General features: G+C 34.0%; 1 protein-coding gene across 10 annotated transcripts; it reads right to left on the bottom strand.

The window, feature by feature from the left end:
- Positions 1-2,082: 2,082 nt before the first annotated feature.
- On the bottom strand, positions 2,083-19,439 carry LOC127845454 (uncharacterized). 10 transcript variants are annotated; one of them, XM_052376369.1, is made up of 17 exons: positions 18,805-19,435; positions 16,923-16,978; positions 16,394-16,480; positions 15,879-15,965; positions 15,365-15,451; positions 14,850-14,936; positions 14,318-14,353; positions 12,197-12,285; positions 11,392-11,494; positions 9,990-10,034; positions 9,794-9,862; positions 9,436-9,491; positions 9,161-9,251; positions 8,234-8,289; positions 7,496-7,576; positions 5,725-5,882; positions 2,083-4,267 (listed from the first exon to the last, which is right to left on the bottom strand). In XM_052376369.1, the coding sequence occupies exons 3-17, from the start codon at positions 16,448-16,450 to the stop codon at positions 4,212-4,214; spliced, it is 1,158 nt and encodes a 385-aa protein (XP_052232329.1). In that variant the 5' UTR covers positions 16,451-16,480; positions 16,923-16,978; positions 18,805-19,435; the 3' UTR covers positions 2,083-4,211. The 10 variants fall into 10 exon arrangements, with proteins under 10 accessions (XP_052232329.1, XP_052232333.1, XP_052232339.1 ...); XM_052376373.1 differs by lacking the exon at positions 14,850-14,936 and having other exon boundaries at positions 18,805-19,439; XM_052376379.1 differs by lacking the exon at positions 5,725-5,882 and having other exon boundaries at positions 18,805-19,437.
- Between the last annotated feature and the right edge of the window lie 225 nt (positions 19,440-19,664).

Raw genomic sequence — 19,664 nt, 5'->3', positions numbered from 1 at the left:
GAGTGCAACAATACGCTGCGGGGCCTTAACGGAATATGGGCAACATCTTTTTTGGTGTTATATGTTGCGGTATATATAGCGCGCAACGTGCAATATCTAGTTGGAATTATATGACCATGGTGCAAAGGCAATGCATATGTACACATTTTGCTTCGATGTCCAACGATGTCTTGCTCTCTGTCAGTATTTACCACTGTAAAGTTAAAGGCTTGTAAATAACTCACACAACACGCCTCGGTGCAAAAACAACGCACGTGTTATATCTATTTGGAGTACTATTTTCAATTGCACGGGTGAATGGCACATAATGTGCAAAATATAGTTGGGATTTCCTGACCAGGGTGTATCGGACATATGCTAGGCGTGTGATTCCGTAAAATATTTCATTTCGGACCATTCACATCACCTGTGCTCTATCGGATTGGACTTGATTTTTTCCATAGAACAGAAAGTGCTATATCTGTTTTGAGTTCTATTTATCCTCAAACGCGCAACGGTGTCTGTCCACGAGCGGGTATAAACCATCATGCATTCTGAGGCATGTGAATGAGTGCAACAACACGCTGCGGGGCCATTAACAGAATATGGGCAACCTCTTTTTGGTGTTAAATGTTGCGGTATATGTATAGCGCATAATGTGCAATATCTAGTTATATCTATTTGGAGTACTATTTTCAATTGCACGGGTGAATGGCACATAATGTGCATAATATAGTTGGGATTTCCTGACCAGGGTGTATCGGACATATGCTAGGCGTGTGATTCCGTAAAATATTTCATTTCGGACCATTCACATCACCTGTGCTCTATCGGACTGGACTTGATTTTTTCCATAGTACAGAAAGTGCTATATCTGTTTTGAGTTCTATTTATCCTCAAACGCGCAACGGTGTCTGTCCACGAGCGGGTATAAACCATCATGCATTCTGAGGCATGTGAATGAGTGCAACAACACGCTGCGGGGCCATTAACAGAATATGGGCAACCTCTTTTTGGTGTTATATGTTGCGGTATATGTATAGCGCACAATGTGCAATATCTAGTTATATCTATTTGGAGTACTATTTTCAATTGCACGGGTGAATGGCACATAATGTGCAAAATATAGTTGGGATTTCCTGACCAGGGTGTATCGGACATATGCTAGGCGTGTGATTCCGTAAAATATTTCATTTCGGACCATTCACATCACCTGTGCTCTATCGGATTGGACTTGATTTTTTCCATAGAACAGAAAGTGCTATATCTGTTTTGAGTTCTATTTATCCTCAAACGCGCAACGGTGTCTGTCCACGAGCGGGTATAAACCATCATGCATTCTGAGGCATGTGAATGAGTGCAACAACACGCTGCGGGGCCATTAACAGAATATGGGCAACCTCTTTTTGGTGTTATATGTTGCGGTATATGTATAGCGCATAATGTGCAATATCTAGTTATATCTATTTGGAGTACTATTTTCAATTGCACGGGTGAATGGCACATAATGTGCATAATATAGTTGGGATTTCCTGACCAGGGTGTATCGGACATATGCTAGGCGTGTGATTCCGTAAAATATTTCATTTCGGACCATTCACATCACCTGTGCTCTATCGGACTGGACTTGATTTTTTCCATAGTACAGAAAGTGCTATATCTGTTTTGAGTTCTATTTATCCTCAAACGCGCAACGGTGTCTGTCCACGAGCGGGTATAAACCATCATGCATTCTGAGGCATGTGAATGAGTGCAACAACACGCTGCGGGGCCATTAACAGAATATGGGCAACCTCTTTTTGGTGTTATATGTTGCGGTATATGTATAGCGCACAATGTGCAATATCTAGTTATATCTATTTGGAGTACTATTTTCAATTGCACGGGTGAATGGCACATAATGTGCATAATATAGTTGGGATTTCCTGACCAGGGTGTATCGGACATATGCTAGGCGTGTGATTCCGTAAAATATTTCATTTCGGACCATTCACATCACCTGTGCTCTATCGGACTGGACTTGATTTTTTCCATAGTACAGAAAGTGCTATATCTGTTTTGAGTTCTATTTATCCTCAAACGCGCAACGGTGTCTGTCCACGAGCGGGCCAGCCCGCCCGCATTCGCCAATCTAATAACCAGTTTTTTCCTTCGGAAAACCTGGTTAAAAATATAAACATCTGACATCTGCCAATATAATAAACAGTTTTTCCCTTGGAAAATTTGGTTAACAATAGACATTCGAATGAACTAAATAAAGAACTTACATTTATCAAGTGCTACAATAAATAGAAAATTATTCAAATATGACATTTCTGTGTGTTATATACCTCAGTATAGACTGCCTTTTCTAAATGAAACAATAAGCAATCGTGAGGCAAAACAAAGCTATAATAGTGATTTAAAAGTGAGTACCGTGATATTACTAAGACACAAACATATGTATTGCCTGACCTGATATATATTTGTTTTTATTAAAGTTTCTTTCTCAGAAGACAGAAAACAATGATTTTTTTCATATTTGGTCTTTGTCTGAAATGCAAGTTAAGAATTTATGATGTTGATCTAATTGTCAGCATCACAAAATGTTGCCTATTTTAAAACAAAACAATAGACATTCAATTGAACTATATAAAACAACTTACAATTATCAAATGCTTTACTTTCATAGCAAAACATAAAACTTAATGGTAACAACTTATTAATATGGGATTTACAAATAATATTTAACTAAAACAAGCCGTCAGAGACGGATGAAGCTCCACAAAGTTTTTTTTTGTCACAATATTGCACTATATATTCAGATAAAAGGAAACATCTTGAGGGGCATAACTTTGGACAAAATAATACGATGGATGGTTTAGCATCTTAACAATTTCAAAGGGCCATAAGTCTCTAAAGAAATCATCTTACCAGAACCCACAAATAACACGCGCATCTCTTCAAGGCAGTTAAGCTTTCCGTAAAACTTCATTGAATTCAAGTCATTAGTTGGGGATAAATAGCCCGGACAAGAATTGCACTATATGTACAGTATATTGAAAATTTCAAAGGGCCATAACTCTATGAAAAATCATCCGACCATAACTTGCTGATAATATGCACATGTCCTGTTGGTAGTGAAGCTTCCCATAAAGTTTCATTCAATTGCAGACATTAGTTGCTGAGAAATAGCCCGAACAAGAATGCACAATATTTACAGTTAATGGAAAATTTCAATGGGCCATAACTCTGTGAAAAATCATCCGACCATAACTGGCTGATAACATGCACATCTCCTGTTGGAAGTGAAGCTTCCCATAAAGTTTCATTGAATTCCCGTAACAAGTTGCTGAGAAAAAGCTCAGACAAGAATTTTTTGGAGGAGCATAAAATGATTCAATTATGAAATTTCTGTGTGTTATATACCTCATTATAAACTTCCTATTTTTAAACAAATCAATAGGCAACCGTGAGGCAAACACGAAGGTATTATATAATAACAACATATTGTTTATTGAAGTTTCTCTCTGTGAGGACTACAGACTATGAATTATTGCATATGGTTTCTTAGTCTGATTTTTTTATCCCTGAATTATTAAAAAAAACACATTTAGTTCTGATCACCTTTGAATAAGATGCATTTTTAATTTGAGAAGACATGGTTCGCACAATTATAAGGCAACTTTTTAACAAATGCAAAGCACAAGATACACGTCGTTATAAACTTTTGTGTTTAAATTGTACAGTCTGGTCAAACTTTATGTTCAAATAATTATTTGATCAATTTTATAAGTCTAAACTAGTTTTTTTTGTGTCATAAAAGCAAATGTAAAGAATGCTTCATTAATTTGTAATGCAATGAAGATTAGTTTTCTTATGATATATCACATATACCTAAAGCTACCGTATAGGGAGAAATAATTACTTTTGACAACTTTCAAATTGAATAAATGACAATCTAATGTTATTAAACAATGTTTCTGAAACAAGTTGTGTATTAATTTTAAAACAATTTGCGAAGAGATGTCATATTTATTCATCAATTTTACCAAAAAAACGAATACCTTGACCTTACACAACTCAAAGTGTGTAGCTCCATGAGATACACATGCATGCTATATATGAAGTTGCTACCTTTAATATTGCAAAAGTTATTGCAAATGTTAAGGTTTGCACAAACAAACAAACCAACAGACAGGGCATTATGTAAACTACCTCATTAAATTAATTGTATTTTTTTAAAGAAAAATTTAGCTTCCAATGCTGGATGCATATTTCCTCATCAACTGTGTCCGCTTTGACTCACCTGAAAAATATATAAAGATGCATTTTAAATATTGGATCTGTCATCTTTACACATATACCCTGGGCTGGTTTTCTAAAAGTTTCTAAGATAATCCTTTAACAAATTGTTCTAAGATGAAAAGTTTTGATTAACTCTTCTTTTCATGAATCTTCAACACAATATGCAATTCAAAATCCATGCATATTTGTATGATTGTTTCAATGTAAAAACCCACTTATTTTCATGGATAATGATTGTTTCTCTATTTGCATTATATTTACGTTAACCCACCCCAACCAAAGTTAATGTATAAAAAGATGATTGTCTTAAAGAATCAATTTTATATTTACACAGAAATAAATCAATTTCTCAAGCAATGGTACTTTGAAATGCATACCAAGAGCAATTATTTCAAATGAGTATGAAAAGTATACAAAGGTGAAACTTCAGCTGCCCCAGCAGCACAGCTTTGCCATCTTCAATCATGCCTGGTGCTTAGCCGCTTACTTTACAAGTGCACAACTACCGAAAAGCAAAGCACAGCACGAAACAACACACAAAACAAATTACATTGATAAAGACTTATCACCAAACAATATATGTCTCCTACTGGCTCTACCATTGTCAGATTTATTTATATATTTGTTGCCAAAGCAAACAGAATTTTTGACGTAGGAACAAAATTAAATCACATGCATTATGTCCATATTGCCGTCTATACATGTTTCAAGTTCCATGAAAAAATATTAAGAACTTGTTAAGTTATCACAGGATCCAGAAAAGTGTGACAGACCGACTGACAGACAGAGCGCAAACCATAGGTCCCTTCTGGTGAAACCGGTAGGGGACAATAAAGCTGGGGTCACTGCCTTGGAAGGTTCAATACTAGGCATTATGGGGTTAAAACGGTTTTGAGGGATCCCAAACATTTGTTTTTGCCCAGCAATACTCAAAACACACATAATTGTAAATAACATTAGCCTCATAGGATTGTAACACAAACTAAACGGCAATAAAAGAGAACTTATTAAATGTTTCATTAAATTCAATAACAGCATAATTACTACAAGGTTAGAAGCAACCAAAGAAATAGAATTTAATTTAAATTTTCTTAGGCGCGATGCAATGAACGAACTAACAAGTATCAATAACTTCTCTTCTTTCTAAAGATACAGTTAAAAAAACAACATCATATAGTTAATTATTCAGAGCATCGTCTAATTAGGGTTTACGCAAATCCTTCCTTTGTAAGTGTTCAATGTGTTAAAGACAAGCATTTGAGTAACAAATCTTAACATACATGCATATAGTAATCACTATTTAAATGTATCCAGCCATTCCTCTAAAAACAGCAAACTAACTTACCAAACGTGCAATGGTGGCTAATGCATATTTAATGTATTTTGATGATTTGTTTTTTAGTTGAACTGATAGACTATGTTAAATCAAAGTGTACATGTAATGGCAATTTATCTTACTTATTTCGCAGGCATTTTTTAAAGCCTTTAATGCAGATTGTCCAACGACACAACTGCATTCAGTATGGGCTTCTTGGTAGCTGCATTTAGTAAAGGCTTGGAAAATGCCTATCAAGGCTTCAGGAAGCAGCACTTCTGTGATAAATTCGTTGTGCATGCTAAACAGAAAACAAAACAGACATGCTTTTTATTCCACTTCAACATTTACATAGTTAACTAACATAATGTTCTAAGCATTGCACATTTTGCCACACGCAAACTGGAAACTGGTAAAACAAGAGCTGAAAGAGGACAGCGCACTCAACCATTCGAGTGCTTGACAGTATAACTAAAGCCGTCATTGGAAATTGTTCACATTATTCAATTAGGTCAAGGTAATAGTTTGGGTATATTTTACACAATTTAATGAACATTTGTAAAGACATAAAACAAATTAATAAGATTTTATTTCAAGTTTGAAAGCAATAGCTTGGGTGGGAAGTTTGGACGGTCCTGCTAATATAAAGTAAATAAATATATTTTTTAACCATATTTCAAAGAAAAAAAATCTTTTTGGATTGGGAATGGGGGCAGGGATTCTGGGTTGGGGTATTGTTTGGGTAGAATCCATTGTTGTATTCAGGTAAGTGTTGTTCGGTCAAAGTATTAATAAAATCTGATCATAAATAAAAAAGTTATGGCAATTTAACTAAAATTAATTCTTTTGACCTTGAGAATCAAGGTCATTCATAGGTCAAGGTCTAATTGAACTTGCCAGGTATATTACTCTCATAATAATAATAAAATATTTGAAGTTTGAAAGGAATAGCTTTGATACTTTAGAAGTCAAGTTGATGTAAACACAAAATTCAACAAAATATTGTTTCTAAGACAAAAAGAGGTCATAATTCTTAAAAAATGCATGATACAGTTGTCTGCTCTTGTTTATAGATTGGAGTCATGTTGGTTACAAAGTTGGCAAAATATGCCAGCAATATGTCAAGGGACATGGGAAATATTTGGGATAGTACGCAAACATTTCCGCGCTCACGCTAACACTCATGTCGACACCGGGATGAGTAGGATAGCTCAAATATATATATTTCATATATACAAGTCGAGCTATAAATGAAACAAATTAAATTAACTAGGATCACATTCATTGCCTTTTAAGCTAAGATCATGCATACCAATGTACATATTTTATAAGGCAAAGAGAAGACACATAAGGTTAACCATAGTCATAAGCTCACATCAGGGACATATTTTGCATGTCAGTATCTATGTTAACACTGCTGTAGTAATTGCTGCTGTACAATATGTATTAAGCACAGCTTTTGCATTTACTTTTGAAGAAGGGCATGGATCATATGACAGTGTGTGGTTACAAAAATGTTGTGGAAATTTTTAAATTTCTTAAGTAACACAAAGTATCTGAATAAGCAAAGATAAATGTTTTTATTATATATTGTTATACATATATTATATTTAACCCTTTGCATGCTGGGAAATTTGTCGTCTGCTAAAATGTCGTCTGCTGAATTTATAAAATTAGCATTTTCCTCGATTTTTTCAAAGAATATTATCAGAAAAGCAAACAGTTTGGATCCTGGTGAGACGCCGCAGAACGTGTTTGCAAAGGCCTTCAAAATTCGGTTCCCGCATTGAAAGGGTTAAGATACATTGACGGATATTGTGTAAAAATTGTTAGTGATGAAAACAATACATCTTTCTTCATAGGTAACTATAACTGTAGACAAAAACAAAAAATACAATTTTTGTGGAAACTTACTATTTATCCTTTGCAAGATAAGCTTTGAGGTTGGGATCTTTAACCCCCCGCAACTGTTTTACGACAGAATAGTATGGTTCACTGAAATTAAAAGAGAAGTAACTGTGATTTGATTTTATTTAAAACAAATTTATGTAACTATGTAGGTTTGAACATAGACAAGTAACTGTTGCCCACAAACATATAAACTGCATTCTTTGCAAGTGATGACATATTTAAAGTTAATAGTTATAAATGCCACTTTAAAGAATGTGGAGTGGTTATTATGTCCCCCACTATATTGTTTTTGCCCTGTCTGTTGGTCCGTCTGTTGGTTTGTTTGTTGGTTTGATTGTATGTTGCGTCAAACTTTAAAATTTGCAATAACTTTTGCAATATTGAAGATAGCAACTTGATATTTGGCATGTATGTGTATCTCATGGAGCTGCATATTTTGAATGGTGAAAGGTCAAAGTCAGGTCATCCTTCAATGTCAAACTGGTCAAATATATAGCTTCAAAGTTTGAAGCTAAAAAGTTTTTTGTAACTACTTCAACCGACAATCAGTAAAAATTTGTCACTGCATTACTGTCAATGATAGGATGTACAGCTATTACAGAACAAGTAATGCCCTTTCAGCAGGAGTATTAAAATCTTCAAACTGGTTCAATAATTTAAACAAAATCGTATCTATACATGCATGTATAGAATACGCTTTTATTTATTTTGAAATTATTTTACATTATTAAAATTGCTTACTCTTCATTCTGTTCCATCAGTTCGTCTTTAATGTAGTGTCTCACACACTCTATGGCCTTGAAAATGAAATGTTAAATACTCATAGACAGATTGTGATTAGGAATACAAGAATACTGGCATTTTATAATTGTTAATTATATTTAAATTTAAAATACTTGTGTTTTTGCTTGAAAGTGAAAATGTCCCAAAGACAAGGATGCTCCAGCATCACAAGTAATTTTAAAATCTAACTTATCAGGGCGATATCATTCAATGGACTTGAAACACTATGAAGCTAAGGAATTTACATATGATTGTCAAAGTTCAAAAGCACCTTTTGACGATGGCAAAAATATCAGCATCATGAATATTGCACGTGACATCATACTATTGTTGGTATTAATTTTTCCAAGAATCATTTAAATCAGTACACGTTTAGCAAAGTTATTGACTGAACATTTATTTTTGAAAAAGTTTCAAAGCACAGTTTGACCTTGACCTTCTCATCAGAATTTTGAGTCTTTCACACAACACATGTGTTATTTACTCATGCCAAGTTTTATTAAAATCTGACAATATATAAAGGGGTTGAACAGACACGAAAACATTTTGGCCACTAATAAATTATGTATTTACCAGTCCTATATATCTGCTTATACACATAAAGCATAAAAACAATTACTGGCACTTAATACATAAATTGAAAAAGTAAAACACAAAGTGTCCATTATGTTTGTCACTGACCTTGAAGTATACCACATGGCTGTTGCAACAAACATTGTCTTAATAAGAACATCATTGGTGCCAACTTATTTTGCATTCCAAAAAGTTTAAGCACAGTTATAAGCAACAAAAAAAGAAACATGCACATTTGTCGAAGTCTCCATAATAAAAGTTTCGATAAAGAGATTGCCCACCAGTAAATTGCATAAAAAATAACTTGCTTACCACACAGCTGAAGATGGCAAATCCAAACCCATTTTTCACTTGCCGGTTGCCTGCCATAAACTGGTTAGCAGAATTCATCCATGGAAGAGGGCTTAAATTGTTGGAAAATCAAACAATGATGAGAGGTCTATTGTAAAAACACTTTGATGCAAAAGATGTTCATTTTTATCTTTCAAAAGTTCCAAAACAATTTTAATCCGGCAGTGTGAAGGATGTTTGGACTCGTACTTTGATAATGTGTCAACAGGTAAATGTTCACAAGTATTAAAGATTACCTTGATGATCCTACATGGTTCAATATCATGCTGGCTCTGCTGATTCCTGCAGCCATCTAAAAAAAATAATCAGTATCATAACTTTCTTTCATCATTGAATATCATTCTTAAGTTAACAGAACTTCTCAACTTGAACCAATTGTGCCCAAGGTCAAGCCTTTTGCCCAATATGCATACTATATTTATTTATCAATTGAGGTTTTTACTGTCTTATAGCTGTCTAAAGCTTAAAAAATAAGCATCAAGTGTAGTTTGCGAATAAAACAAGTTTATATATTTATTTATTTATTACCTATATAATTGTGTGTGTTACATATAAAACTATTTTTATCAAAAATTAAGTAGGTCTGTTACTCACATTATCACAGGCGTCCTTTGCACAGATAAAAAATGTGCCCTCACCCTGTTCCTCCTCATCTATAATAGTCTTAAATATAAACATAATCATTAAATTTAATGAAAAGATTACCTTAACAATATTTAAGCTAATAGTATATTACAGTTATTTACACCACATCAAACGCTATTTGGAAAAGTAAGAAAAATATTTTTACCTTGAAAAGTTCTGGAATCTCAAATATCTTTTCCTGTGGAAGATCCTGCAAATGACAATATTGTTAATTGGAAGCCAAATAAAATGATAAGTTTGCTACAGACCTATTTTATGCCCTTTTTCGAGGAGGCATACATTTTCACATGTTGGTCGGTTGGTTGTTTCTTCGTAAAGAAGGATACATAAATTTAACTCTGACATAAGTTTTACAGATTGGTTATCGCTTTCTTATAAGATCCATATTGTTTTTGGCGTTGGTACCTTGAAGTGATATTTTGAGTTCTGTATCTCCCTCATTCTTTATATTTGGTCTAGGTAAGGTGTTACTTACAACTAGAAGAAAACACTCACGTTTTTTAATCGATACCTTAAAGGTCAAGGTCACGTTTAAATTTTCTTAATTTGATCTCCTTGTGGGAGTGCTGTTGTAAGTTCTGCATGTCCCTCAGTCTTCATTTATAAGAATTTTTTTTGCCCACCAGTAAACGAAGACCTGTATTGATTTTGTCATTTATACCAAAAAGACACAATTTCGGACCAAATTTGGTAAAGATCATATGTTAACTTCTTCAATTAGATAACGGACACCATGCTTAACCCTTGAAATGCGCTATGTGACCCCGTGACCCAGTTTTTTGACCCGGCATGACCCATATTCTAACTTGACCTAGATATTTTCTAGATACATCTTCTGATCAAGTTGAATTATAGAGCGGACACTGCTGTGGACGCCGCCCGCCAAAAGTGAAACTATAATACGTCCTGTTTAAAATAATGGGCGTATGAAAATTAAAAGTGAACCTTTGTAATATTATTGAAGTCGTGCCAATCCTTTACACTTATTTTACCTTGATCATTCACACTAAATAATGGATGGTTTGATTACAATAGTTAATTTTGGTGTACGTTAAATAAAGCAGGTAACTCTTCCTTTAAGCATTAAATATTGACGGTTAAACAAATGCTATTCACCAAACTAATGTACATTTCAAAACAAGCATTAAATATATGGTATGAAAGTCAAAAATGTCATTTAAATGTCTCAAACGTATTTTAAGCATAAAAGTATGCTTTTATCATAATCTGTTCTTTCATATACATGTACGTAACCATACAATTGGCACCATGAACCCAAGAACAAGCTAGGTCCGAAATAGATGAATAAATGTAAACGTTTTTATCTCAATTAATTCGCAAAGTATTTTGAACAGTTAACCCATGATATTTACCTTAAAATCCCGAACCAAGATGCCATATAATATTTTTTGTGTGAAGTTTCTGAACAATAGGTAAATAAGATTTTGAAGAAGAGGTTGGTAAACAAAATATATCACTATACAAATCCATGTAAACAGCGTTTTTTTAATAGGTTTTGGTAAGTGAAAAACAAAACAAAACAATACCTTGTGTGAACATGATGCGCATGTGTACTTTTCTGGTTCCACCGACTCACCAACACATTCCGGATGGAACCATTTAAGGCATCCTTCACACTGCCAGTACTCTCTGGGAAGCACATTCAAAAGTTACACTTAGCATCAACAACACATTAATCATCTCAGCACATCCCACTTAACTTACCTAAACGCAGATTTCGAAACCTAAACACAAACTCTTAGTTCAAGGTCAAGGTAACAGGGGTCAAAATTTGTGTGCGTATGGAAAGGCCTTGCCCATATGCACAAGCAGACCAAATATGAAGGTTACATCTCAAGGGACATATAAATAATGAGCATTTTCCCAAACCTAAACCCAAAGTGTGACGGAAAGACGGACAGACAGACAGACGGACAGTCCAATCACTATATGCCCTCCTACCGGGGGCATAAAAACCAGTTCAGACATATAACAGCATTCAACCTTTGAAGTAGACAAGCAATTTTAAGTGTAGGTAAATTTGTAGCATTTATTCAAAGTTTGAGCTTGAACAAGCATGGTGTGTTAATTGCAACTTGATTTCTCTTGAAGGTAAACATAAGGGAAAAATGCTTTTAAATCCCTTGATTCGTTGCAAAGGAGTGACAAATTTTGAGAAAGGGAGACCAATAGTCAAGAGAAAATGATTCATGTATAGCCAACATTTTCAGAAACGGAAGGACAATTTACAATATAGTTTGGTGTATAAGTTTCCTGTAGAGGTAACTATTTTGTTATTTTTTAATTAATGGTTTAACTTGCTTTAGGACAAATTAATGAAACCTTGCATACCTTCCATCATCCGGCATGTTGCACAGACAATGAGTTTCTTTGACTCTCTTAGGTCCATAATAAATAAAGGACTCTCTGCGAAAAGGTGCCTAAATGAAGAAAACATTGAAATCAGTACAATAAATAACAAGAAAATTCAATCATGGGGTTGGTATTCCCCTTCCTAATGAAAAATCCTATCAATAAAAGGGTACAATTCTTAACTGACCAAGCCATCCTGACAAAGTGTATGTAACAACTGTATAAATAATATACACTTGATGTTAATATACTAATAAAAATTGAATTCCAAACAACAACCCAGGCGGGAAAAACTCTCAATTACAATCAATTAAGGATCCAAACATTTAAAGCTGATCCAAACAAAATATGGAAGTGAACAACCACAATTTGAAACAAAACATTTTAGTTACATGATATTTCACACAATAGTTAATTTACTAACAGCTAATTGCAGACATAATATTAAACAAGCAATGTGTTTGTGAAACATAATGTCCCCATATATTTGACCTTTGACCTTGAAGGATGACCATAACCTTCAACATTTACCACTCAAAATGTACAGATCCATTAGATACACATGCATGTAAAATATCAAGTTGCAATCTTCAATGTTGCAAAAGTAGACATTAAATCAGCGATTTTGACCCATATATTTGTCCTATGACCTTGACTGCCAAATATTAATTAGCTAGCTTCATTATGGCAAATGTAAATGTTTGACGCAAACAAACAAAATAACAGACAGGTCAACAACAATATGTCCCCCACTATAGTGGTGAGGGACATAAACAAATAAATGAGAATATTCATTTACTTGCATACCAAGTAGATACTGACATAATATATGCATGCACCCTCGGTAGTAAGATGATTTTTATATGAAATTCCATGCAATAGCTACAATGTACTTTGAATTAATTAAAGGAGAATAAATTAGGAGTTACCTAGTATGCCCAAAAAATTTGAACAATCAACATGGTGACACATTTATTTAAAATTTCAAGAAATTGCATGAAATAGTTGCTGAAAAACAGGTCCAGATGGAAAAATGTGACAGAGAGAAGTATGGAATGACGAATTTATTTTTTTTTCCCTATGCCTCAGAGAAATTAACTCGCCTTCACTTTATTATCACACATTTTATTATGGTATATATAATTACTTACTGCATATTTTGAAACCTGATAAACAAATTACCGTTATTTAGTCATTATGGATTTGTTACACTTTGATGACCTTGATTTAATTCTAAATTATTTAGTGAATTATTTTCTACATCACATTCATTGATAAAAAGCATCAAAGAACCAGTATGACGTCAAGTCCATTGCTGCCAGTGAAAGAGTGACAAGCTAATATAAATACACTAAAATTAATTTCCCTAAAACATTATGTTTACAAGCAATTATACAATCAATATGTCATTAAAATACTATTGTTTGTTTCTTCACATTTATACACATGACATCAAGGTTTATTGCATTTCCTTGAGATTGTGTTTCATATGTGTATTTCTTATCAAATTATGTATACTGTTCTGAACTGTTTTCAAAATAATAAGCTTTGCCAAAAATTGCTTGAGATTTCCTTTTTCTATAGATTTTGAGTAGCATGTAGTGTTAGCATATTAAGAATTATTTCATGATATTTCAGACAAAAGTTACTGAATGAAAGCTCCGAATAAACAACATACCTCAATTTGAATCAAATAAAAGGTCAAACCTCTGTGGTTATGTTGTAGATCCCTACATAATTTAATTGTAATGTGTGACCAAGCTGTATACAAACTTCTTGATAGTTTAATAAAATTCCATTGACAATTATGGATAAGCATATCTGGACAAGCAAAAGAGTGAATGAAGGACGGAGAGCAAAATAGACCGACAAGGGCAAAACAAGACCCTGCTTTCTGTTGGGAATCAATATCATTCTTACTGACAACAATACCAGATATGAGGTGTAAAGGATGATTAAGGATAAACATAGTTTCCTATAAATATGAGATCCATCTGTAGATAACGACAATTACTTGGACAGCACTTACATGTTTTGATGGGAGTGTAAAGCTAAATACATCCCTCTTTGATAAGTAAACAGGTAATGTCTGCCACAAACCTTTGATGTACTTGCTCTGACTGGATATCTTGACTCCTAAAAAAATTACATGTTTCAAGTAAAAAGTCCAACATCAGTTAATAAGTGTGATGCATATAGATGCAAACACTTCTCTGCAAAGGTGCATAAATGTGAACACTGACTCTTTCCTAAAATATTTCTTGCAAAATTTAACAATCCAATAATAACAAAATGTATACCGATACCACAATTAACCTAAAAGATACGTCGATGAACCTATAAATATATGCTTTGCATTATGGTACACAAGAGGTTTAACAATTTAGAAAAGCTACAACTGAAATTACCATAAGACTGAAGAATGATTTGTTAGCAAAGATACTCTTTTAACAGTAACTCTGATTGCGATTGTTTAATCAAGTGTTTTTGACTTACTAACAAACAGTGTTTTCTCAAACCCTTATCACTCTAAGTCTGTTGCCTAAGATAATTCACTGCTCTTTGATTGGATAACTTTTTCTGCATTTTTGGATATATTTATGTTTACAATTAATTCACATAAATAGAGTACCCTGGTTGTTGCCACATCATCCACTACTGGGTCAGTGTCTGGCACTTCCATCTCCATGGCAGAGGTGTTTGTCAGCTGGTCCAAGTTCTGCAAAATATCATGATATACTCATATTTAGTTCTTTAATGTTCTTGTATTCCCATTTTCTCTACGGTAAATGACAGCTGCAATCTCATTCCTTATCTGCTTATTCACTCATGTTATCCTAGTATTTTAATGTTGAAGACGGAATATCATGTGAATGATCAGAAAGGACTTATAGAAAAGCAAGAATTGAAATTACCATAACACATATGAAAGATTTGTTATCAAGGACAAGTTTTTAACAGTAACTCTTATTGCTGTTGCTTCGCGATTGTATAATCAATTGTGTCTAACTGACTAGACAGTGTTTTCTCAAGCCCTTTTCAATCTCAGTATGCTCCCTAAGATAATTCACTGCTCTTTGATCGGATAACTTTTCTTGCATTTTTGGATACATTTACGTTTACAATTAATTCACATAAATAGAGTACCCTGGTTGTTGCCACATCATCCACTTCTGGGTCAGTGTCTGGCACTTCCATCTCCATGGCAGAGGTGTTTGTCAGCTGGTCCAAGTGCTGCAAAATATCATGATATACTCATATTTAGTTCTTTTATGTTTTTGTATTCCCATTTTCTCTACCGTAAAGGACAGCTGCAATCTCATTACTCCTGTGATTATTCACTTATGTTTTCCTAATATTTTAATGTTGAAGATGAAATATCATGTGAATGATCAGAAAGGAATTATAGAAAAGCAACAACAAAAATTATCCTAACCTTGAGTAAAGATTTGTTAGCAAGGGCACGTTTTTAACAGTAACTCTTATTGCTATTGCTTCGCGATTGTATATTCAATTGTGTCTAAATGACTAGACAGTGTTTTCTCAAGCCCTTTTCAATCTAAGTATGCTCCCTCAGATAATTCACTGCTCTTTGATCGGATAACTTTTTCTGCATTTTGGATACATTTACGTTTACAATTAATTCACATAAATAGAGTACCCTGGTTGTTGCCACATCATCCACTACTGGGTCAGTGTCTGGCACTTCCATCTCCATGGCAGAGGTGTTTGTCAGCTGGTCCAAGTGCTGCAAAATGATCATGATATACTCATATTTAGTTCTTTTATGTTTTTGTATTCCCATTTTCTCTACCGTAAAGGACAGCTGCAATCTCATTACTCCTGTGATTATTCACTTATGTTTTCCTAATATTTTAATGTTGAAGATGAAATATCATGTGAATGATCAGAAAGGAATTATAGAAAAGCAACAACAAAAATTATCCTAACCTTGAGTAAAGATTTGTTAGCAAGGGCACGTTTTTAACAGTAACTCTTATTGCTATTGCTTCGCGATTGTATATTCAATTGTGTCTAAATGACTAGACAGTGTTTTCTCAAGCCCTTTTCAATCTAAGTATGCTCCCTCAGATAATTCACTGCTCTTTGATCGGATAACTTTTTCTGCATTTTGGATACATTTACGTTTACAATTAATTCACATAAATAGAGTACCCTGGTTGTTGCCACATCATCCACTACTGGGTCAGTGTCTGGCACTTCCATCTCCATGGCAGAGGTGTTTGTCAGCTGGTCCAAGTGCTGCAAAATGATCATGATATACTCATATTTAGTTCTTTTATGTTTTTGTATTCCCATTTTCTCTACCGTAAAGGACAGCTGCAATCTCATTACTCCTGTGATTATTCACTTATGTTTTCCTAATATTTTAATGTTGAAGATGAAATATCATGTGAATGATCAGAAAGGAATTATAGAAAAGCAACAACAAAAATTATCCTAACTTTGAGTAAAGATTTGTTAGCAAGGGCACGTTTTTAACAGTGACTCTTATTGCTGTTGCAAAGAGATTGTATGATCAAGTGTTTCTTACTGACTAGACAGTGTTTCCTCAAACCCTTTTCATTCTGAGTCCTTTGCCTAAGATATTCCACTGCTCTTTCATCGGATAACTTTTTCTGCATTTTTTAAACATATTTATTTTTATAATTAATTCACATCAATATAGTAAGGTGGCTGTTACCTCATGTTCAACTGATGGGCTACTTGCTATCTCTTCTAGATGACCTCCAATGATTTCTAGAAAAGTAAGTTAACAATTTGAATTAATAAATATGCTTTAAAAGTATTTGCAGCAATTAAGTTAGTCATTCATGTGTCCAAACATATTATTTCTAAGGCTTTTCAAACAAGGCATGCAAACAAGGGCTGTTTGTAAAACACGCATGCCCCTCGAATGGGCTGTCAGTTATAGTGGCAGCCATTGTGTGAATATGTTAGAAACTATTTTACTGCTTCAGGTCAATGTGACCTTGACCTAGTGACCTGAAAATCAATAGGGGTCATCTGCCAGTCATGATCAATGTAGCTATGAAGTTACATGATCCTTTGCATAAGCATTCTTGAGTTATCATCCGAAAACAATTTTACTGTTTCTAGTCAATGTGACCTTGACCTTTGAAGAAGTGACCTGAAAATCAATAGGGGACATGTGCCAGTCATAATCATTGTACCAATAATGTATCATGATCCTAGGTCTACGCGTTATTGAGTTTACATCCAGAAACCATTTGGTGGACGGACCAACCGACAGACCGACATGCGCAAAACAGTATAACCCTTTTTCTTCGAAGGGGGGCATCCAAAGTGCATACTTATTAAAACACCTATCTTACAGGATTATTATTATAATGGGGTATCATTTTTAAATAAATCATTTAGTAAATTAAATACCCTTCAATAGTTTTATTTATTTCTGACAATTATATCCCCTATTTGCCATTGACATGCTCCTTTACTCAGATAGGACTTACCAACAGACAAACCCAGAGAGATCATAAGAATACACAGCAAAATACAAAATAAAATAAAAAAGGGACAAAATTGTCACAAAACCAGGTTTTCATTGTGAAAAAAAAATCTGATAAAGGGAGAAAACTCAAACTGAACTTTTGAAATGACCACAAAAAATTAACCCCCTTTGTAATTTTTTTTTTTTAAATCTATTTTTAGTCGTGGCGACCTTGACATTGGAGATATTGACGTGATTCTTTCGTGGGACACACCGTCCCATGATGGTGAACAAATGTGCCAAATTATTTTAAAATCTCACTATGAATGACATAGTTATGGCCAGGACAAGCTCATTTATGGCCATTTTTGACCTTTGAACTCAAAGTGTGACCTTGACCTTGGAGATATCGACGTAATTATTTAGCGTGACACACCGTCCAATCATGGTGAACAAATGTGCCATATGATTTTAAAATCTGACGATGAACGACATAGTTATGGCTCGGACAAGCTCATTTATGGCCATTTTTGACCTTTGAACTCAAAGTGTGACCTTGACCCTGGAGATATCGACGTAATTATTTCGCGCGACACACCGTCCAATGATGGTGAACAAATGTGTCAAATGATTTTAAAATCTGACAATGAACGACATAGTTATGGCCCGGACAAGCTTATTCCGCCAGCCCGCCAGCCAGCCAGCCAGCCCGCCAGCCAGCCAGCCAGCCAGCCCGCCCGCATTCGCCAATCTAATAAGCAGTTTTTTCCTTCGGAAAAACTGGTTAAAAATTTAATCATATAGCAATGATTTGTTTCTCATTTGTAAAGCCATTTTCTATCATTTTCCTTATTGAACAATTTTTTTTCATAATCCAGTAAAAAAGCAATGGAAAGTAATTCACTTAAGAAAGCAAAAAAGAACTTTTCTGGATAAAAAACACTGGTAAGTTATAATAATAATAGTTTGCTTTTTTTTGGTTTTAAATGAAAACATATTAAACATTTTGGTGGAAAAGTGATAAATGATAAAATGATGGAAAAGTGATAAATGATAAGTATAAATGATAAAATATATACAGTGTTTCGTTTTTGTTTGAAATAAAATTATTTACCCCCTTCAGAAAGCAGTCTTCTGGCTATTCGTCTCCGTTCTTCTAGTAGTTGTGTTTTGCTGAGCACAAACTCTAAGGATTGATTCTGCAGGTAGCATTCTGCTAACTAAAGTTGTTAATATCATTATATTTACTGAGAGGTAGCATTGGGCAGAAAAAAAACACAACTGTTTCAACCAATTAAGTGGGTTTGAAAATTAATTTACCAAGGCAATCCAAGCAATACTTAACCACGCACAAACATTTTATGAACATACATATTAATAACAAGTTTCATGTAGTTCCATACAACAGTTACTGAGCAACAGCTATGGAAAGCAAAAAACAGTTATGGAATTCCTTACTTTCAATCAATGATAGGATAACTATTGCTTTACCAAGTTGATGCAGATCCCTAACGTTCAATCAATGAAGAGGATAACTATGGCTTTACCAAGTTGATGCAGATTCCTTACTTTCAATCAATAAAGAGGATAACTATGGCTTTACCAAGTTGATGCAGATAAATTTTATGCGTGTACCAATGCAACATGATAATAGAAAATAATTTTTAAGGTTCATTACAAGAAACAGTTCAGAAACAGCTGTGGACAGAAAAGTGTCACAGATGGACAAAAAAAAACAACTACGCTTCTACAGGAACAAGGGACAAAATTGTCACAAAACCAGGTTTTCATTGTGAAAAAAAAATCTGATAAAGGGAGAAAACTCAAACTGAACTTTTGAAATGAACAAACAAATTAACCCCCTTTGTAAGTTTGTTATAAAAAAAATTAATATATTTTTAGTCGTGGCGACCTTGACATTGGAGATATTGACGTGATTCTTTCGTGCAACACACCGTACCATGCTGGTGAACA

This window comes from Dreissena polymorpha, chromosome 9 (genome assembly GCF_020536995.1).
Source record: "Dreissena polymorpha isolate Duluth1 chromosome 9, UMN_Dpol_1.0, whole genome shotgun sequence".
NCBI lineage: Eukaryota > Metazoa > Mollusca > Bivalvia > Myida > Dreissenidae > Dreissena > Dreissena polymorpha.
Note: the sequence above shows the minus strand (reverse complement) of the source record. Positions and strands in the feature narration are given on the sequence as shown.